The sequence below is a fragment of the Rhamphochromis longiceps genome, linkage group LG5 (genome assembly GCF_057381845.1).
Source record: "Rhamphochromis longiceps isolate RC_006_pf linkage group LG5, R_longiceps_female_GT1.1, whole genome shotgun sequence".
Classification (NCBI taxonomy): Eukaryota; Metazoa; Chordata; class Actinopteri; order Cichliformes; family Cichlidae; genus Rhamphochromis; species Rhamphochromis longiceps.
The window spans coordinates 31,468,408-31,473,686 of record NC_140561.1 but is presented as its reverse complement, the minus strand read 5'-3'; the positions used below and the strand labels follow the sequence as shown (position 1 = coordinate 31,473,686).

The following is a 5,279-nucleotide window of genomic DNA, read 5'->3' as shown; positions in this document are numbered from 1 at the left end:
ACTCTGGGTAAATTCAAGCTGCACTATATGACATGTTAAACTTAACACAGTTTTGCATTTTCACAACTGAACCAACCACAACGCACTGATTTTATTTTACACAAAGCACTGGTCTAACGCAGCCAAGAAAAGCACAATGACCATGCGCATTTTCCAACATGCTGACAGCTGCATAAAAGTTGCACAAAGCCAAATGCAAATGATTTCAAATATTTGCAATAAGATCTAAAGGAGTCATCATTTCCCTCCTTTCCTCTCCCTCTTACACAGTTGCATCAGTCTTCTTGAATGTAGTAACTGCAGCCTAAAGCCCCTCATTCCTTCCTGTATTGCAGGCTTTTTTGTGTCTGTAATCGTTCACTTTGTAACACGAATTCACTGAAAAGGCTGAAAGTTAAAATCCTCAGTCAGCTTTCAGTATAGGAGTTAAATCAGACCATGCTGCTGTAATTGAACATAACGCTCAATAGAGAGTTATGTTCAATTACAGCAGCCTTTTCTGCTGTACATATAACATGGTCTTCACCTGCAGCCACATCCTTGTTTTGTTAGGCAACACATCTTTGTCTGGGTCTTGGTTACTGTATAATACTCATTGGACAATAGGACTTTTTGTAATCGTTGGATGGAGATGCTTACATTCAGGGGCACCTCTTAAATCTCTGTGGTCTCCTTGTAGTCTGCGTCTTTCTGTGTGGTTTTCAATAGTTTTGCCTTTGCTTTTGTCAGACTGGCTGCGTTCCTGTGCGATGCTGCTGTCTCAAAATGTGTTCAGCTTAGTTTTTTCAATTTTTCTGTTACTCTGTTCGACTTAAAGCTTGCTGTTACCTCTGCATTTACTTTCTCGGGTTCTTTATTCAGAACTTATCATAGCACACAGTGCTACGATGCGTGTTAAGTTCAGGTTAGACTCCCTGCAAAAACTGTGCAGAGAGGGATGCTATGGGCAGCTGTAGGATGCAGAGCAACGGACACCTCCAAAAAATCAACAACACTGTTGTGCATCAGGCAAATTTGCTCAAAGCAGCACAATAAAGGACAAAAGAGACCAACCTGAAAACATTTCAGTTAATGATAAAAAAAAAAAAAGCACTACTGAGGTGTGGGAAAGGCATAGCTGCAGGTATGTAAATATGTCTAATGCTTCAAGGACCTTTTAACATTACAAGAAGATAACATAATTAAAATGCTATTTTTATGTTATAAGGTGGACATTAAAGAGGGTATTTTAAAAAAAACAAATTAACCAATTTACGCAATTTAAGTTTTGTTGAAGTAGGAGCGTTGTTTTCTCCCAAATGTATTTGGGAATCCCATGCTGCTTCTCTGCCAGCAAAATCACATAAAAACTATTTAAAAGAACCCAATAAATTTTGGTTCTCATCCAGATCAGGTTCTTTAAAACTGCTACATGCCTTTGTGCGGGTTCTGAAAGTGTCTCTGTCCCACACTTTTTTCTAGGCTTCATACTTTCGCCATCTTTCTGCCGAAACAAAAATTTGTATATTTGCATTTGATGGACAAGAATGAGAGCTGAAATATGTAGCAGAGCTGGGTGACCTATTATAGCTTTTATATATCGGGGGTGATGTGTTTATAATTCAAAGAATTTATACAGGAAAAATCTGCATATAGTCTTTTAAATATATATGCTTGCTGTTACCAGGTGGTCATTTTTTTCCCAAATTTGAAAACTAAAGGGTTACAGCATTTCGTTTACAAAAAGTAAGCCTATTCAACTTAACCAGGTAACCAGCTGTAGGGAAATGGTCAAAAAAAGAACGTCACAATTTAAACTGTCCATTTTAGTATAAGTATGACTTTTTTTAAAATATCTGAACAAAAAAAGCGTATTTTTCCATGAATAAATATATAACAGACTAAATCATGTATCTTTTATCTGTCACAGTTTGGTCTGTTGTGACTTTGGGTTTTCCAGGCATCATCTGCAGTTATGAAATTTCAAACACATGAATGTGCTGGTCCTAAAACTAAAGCTGCATATTGAAAAAAGTCTGCAATAACCCACAAGTTTTATATTCGTTTTCTAGATAATTTGTCGTGTTTGCCTTAACGTGTGATATTCAGTCATGATTAAAAAACAACAACATCAAAAAACCCCAATAAATATTTTTTAAAGCCTATGCAGTCATATAGACGTATGCAGTCCTACATTGAAACCTTACCACTATACCCACTGGTACACTTTCATGCAGCTCTATTAACTAAACTTAAACTTACAGCTGCTTTTAAACACTTGAGACACATCTGCAGCTGAATGGGTGCTTTGGGCACTCGGGATGATTTTGTAGTTGTGCTTTTTGTGCATTTTATTATTCAAACAATTGATACAATAAATTTTTTATATATGTTCAGCTTCATGTTTTGCTTCTGTGCATTGTTAGTCGTCTCCGTTTGACAGGTACAGATTAGAGAAGTCTCTCAGGAGGCTCCTGACTTGGGCATTCTGGGGGTTTCCATCATCAGGGATCAGCTCTGGATTCAGAGTCAGATTTAAGACCTTTGTGGGGCTGAAAGCAGCAGAGCGGGTCTGTGCTGTGTGGAGACCCTCAATTGCGCTGGACAGCCAGAAGAGTCTCTTGAGACTCTGGATGGTTCGGCCGCGGTCGTGCATCAGCTGGTGTTCGGTCACAGCTCGGCGACTGCAGAAAGAAAACAGACAGCAGGAAGCAGCTGCTGGTCAGCGCACAGTCTCAAAGTTCATGCAGCAACCATCAATGACATGTTCTATCCAACACACGGATTCATTTATGGAAACAAAATCAGAGCCGCAAACGCAGCACAGCAAACTGGGTCCATTCATCTCTTAGCACATGAATACATTTTAAATGAGTGAAAACTGTTTTAGATTCAAAGTGACACCAAAAACAGAAAATGCGTAATAAATAAGTAATAGTTATTATTCATAAACTCTGAAATAAAGTGGGAACAGTGAGACCACCTGTCGCTTTGTTGGCCCTGGACTGTTGTAACAATGACAAGAAGCATGACAGCGAGCCACTGCACAGGCCTGTGGGACGTCTGCATCTTCTGCATGAAAACAGCAGCAAAGACAAAACACATTAAAACCTCTCATACGAAAGGTAAAAAACAAACCTTCTGAATGCACATCAGCTATTGCTGAAGGTTGGTGATACTGAACCCTGAGTTGCTTTTGATGGGTTCATCTATGGGAATGTTAGATTAAAAAAACCCATCCAGACATAGAAAACACTGCTTGTATATATGTGTGTGTGGATGGGTGAATGAGACATGCTACATAAAGCACTTTGAGAGCTTAGGTAGAGTTGAAAAGTGCTATGAGAACCAGCCCATTTACTTTATTTATTTATTGGAAACATTTTTCTTTTTTATGGATAAAAATCATCCACCAGTTCCCAGGAAAAAGGAGCACAAGCTCAACAAACCGAGGAAAATGAAATTTTCTTCAGCAGAGATGAGTCGTTTTCACACATGAACTGCAGGAGAATCGTTTAAGGGCATTTTCCACAGTGGTCTCCTCTGACATGCAGCACACAGCAGGAAGTAGAGCACCTCAGACACTTTAGCGCTGCTGGAAATCCTCGGTGTGTTTTAGGCCTGCACAGAGCACGCAGGAGCACAATGCCCACTCGCAGCGGTTAGCTGCACTATATGGAGTGATGCATTATGACATCACATAAATGTCAGACTGAATCTGACATTTGTGTTCTCGTGCTTGTGTGTCAGGTAAACTGTGGAAATGTTTAGTTCAGCGGTGTACGTGTGAGCGAGTGAGTGCGTTTTTCTTGTGGCTATGATTAGGTGCCCGAGTCTATTCAGCAACTGCGCCACATTTTTATCCCCAATCCCCACGATCCGCATACTGAGACAATGTCCAAGCTTTTGATTGGCTCTCAAATCAGGAGCCCATGAGTCTCATGAGAAAAGTGACACTCAATAAGAAATGTGCTGATCTGTGGATGCATCCCTACTCAAAGATAATCAGCAGACAGAAATGCAGCTAAAATTAAAGTTAACAAGTTCTTCTGAATGAAAAGAGAACATGGGAACATGCAAAGACTTTTGCATGAGAATAAGCCTCCCATTTAAGCTTATCGTATTTTCTGATTAGAGTTTAAAAACTTGTCTTCAAATAAACTGCTAAATAATAACCTGTAACGCACTCCTTGCCCTATTTAGATAGCTGCCAACAGACCTTTAACCCATTACCAGGTCCTGACCACTTCTTATGGAACCACTGAGTTATGCAAGTCACTGAAATATAACAATACAGAAAATATAAGATATTACTTTAGGTGTCTGCTAAGAAGAACAACTTATATTTACAGAATATGCTATTTACATCTGCTTTTCTTTCATTTCCTGTAAATATAAAAGCACAGTAATCAGCCTGAAAAATACCAGAAATAAATGTGCTTGTAGAATATGAACACAAAGCATCGTTTATGAAGGTTTTGATTGTGTTTTAATGTTCGATGATGTGGACAATCTGGATGAATCTGATTCTAAGTGTTGGAGGATATTTTTGGCTTCATTAGTGGATGCAACCAAGTTATCTTCCACTACCTCACAAAGAGATAATTCTGTGAACCTACAAACAACAAAGAGTTCTCCACACATCTGATTCCTCTGCAGCCATTCATTTTTTCCCCCAGCATCAGAATCCAGAATGAACACAGCTGCTGTTTTCTGCCTCGAAGCAAACTACAAACTTTTCACAAAGCTGGAAGATCGGCTGTATGCAGAGAAAGGTGTGACGGGTAAGTCATGATGAGCTAATGATCTCCCAAAGTCAAAGACAAATCAAGCTGATGGATCCTACTCCATCTGGGCTTCGGGTTCAACACACAAAAAAGAAAAAACACGTAAAACGAGCATGCAAACGTTCCCGATATTGTCTGTTTCGTCCACGTTGGGTCGGTCTGTCCACAACAAGAAACTGCTTCAGTTTTCTTTAAATGAATCTGGATTTCATATCAATTTCAATTTTATAAAGTTCAATTTACTTTTAACTGTTTGACTGACACAGAAAAAATAAACACCAGCAACATTTAAGTACAAAAAAATGAATCAAATTAAAAACTAAAAAACTATCATATGAAACAAAAATTAACTAAAAGCTTCTTTAAAGTAATCCGACTCTTAAAGAGGTACTTACATTTCCCGTGTTTGCGACTGCAGTACTTCGGCTGATTAGACACTAAACTGACTTCAGATTCAATCTCGAGACCTTTTATAAAGTCCTCTCCGTCACACACACACACGGACACACACTT

The 5,279-nt window shown here is 38.9% G+C and overlaps 1 protein-coding gene across 1 annotated transcript; it reads right to left on the bottom strand.

Moving 5' to 3' along the window:
* Positions 1-1,653: 1,653 nt before the first annotated feature.
* pth4 (parathyroid hormone 4) lies at positions 1,654-5,279 on the bottom strand. The gene is made up of 3 exons (XM_085408000.1): positions 5,162-5,279; positions 2,963-3,051; positions 1,654-2,663 (listed from the first exon to the last, which is right to left on the bottom strand). Exons 2-3 carry the CDS (start codon positions 3,046-3,048, stop codon positions 2,402-2,404), a joined length of 348 nt encoding a protein of 115 aa, XP_085264126.1. The 5' UTR covers positions 3,049-3,051; positions 5,162-5,279; the 3' UTR covers positions 1,654-2,401.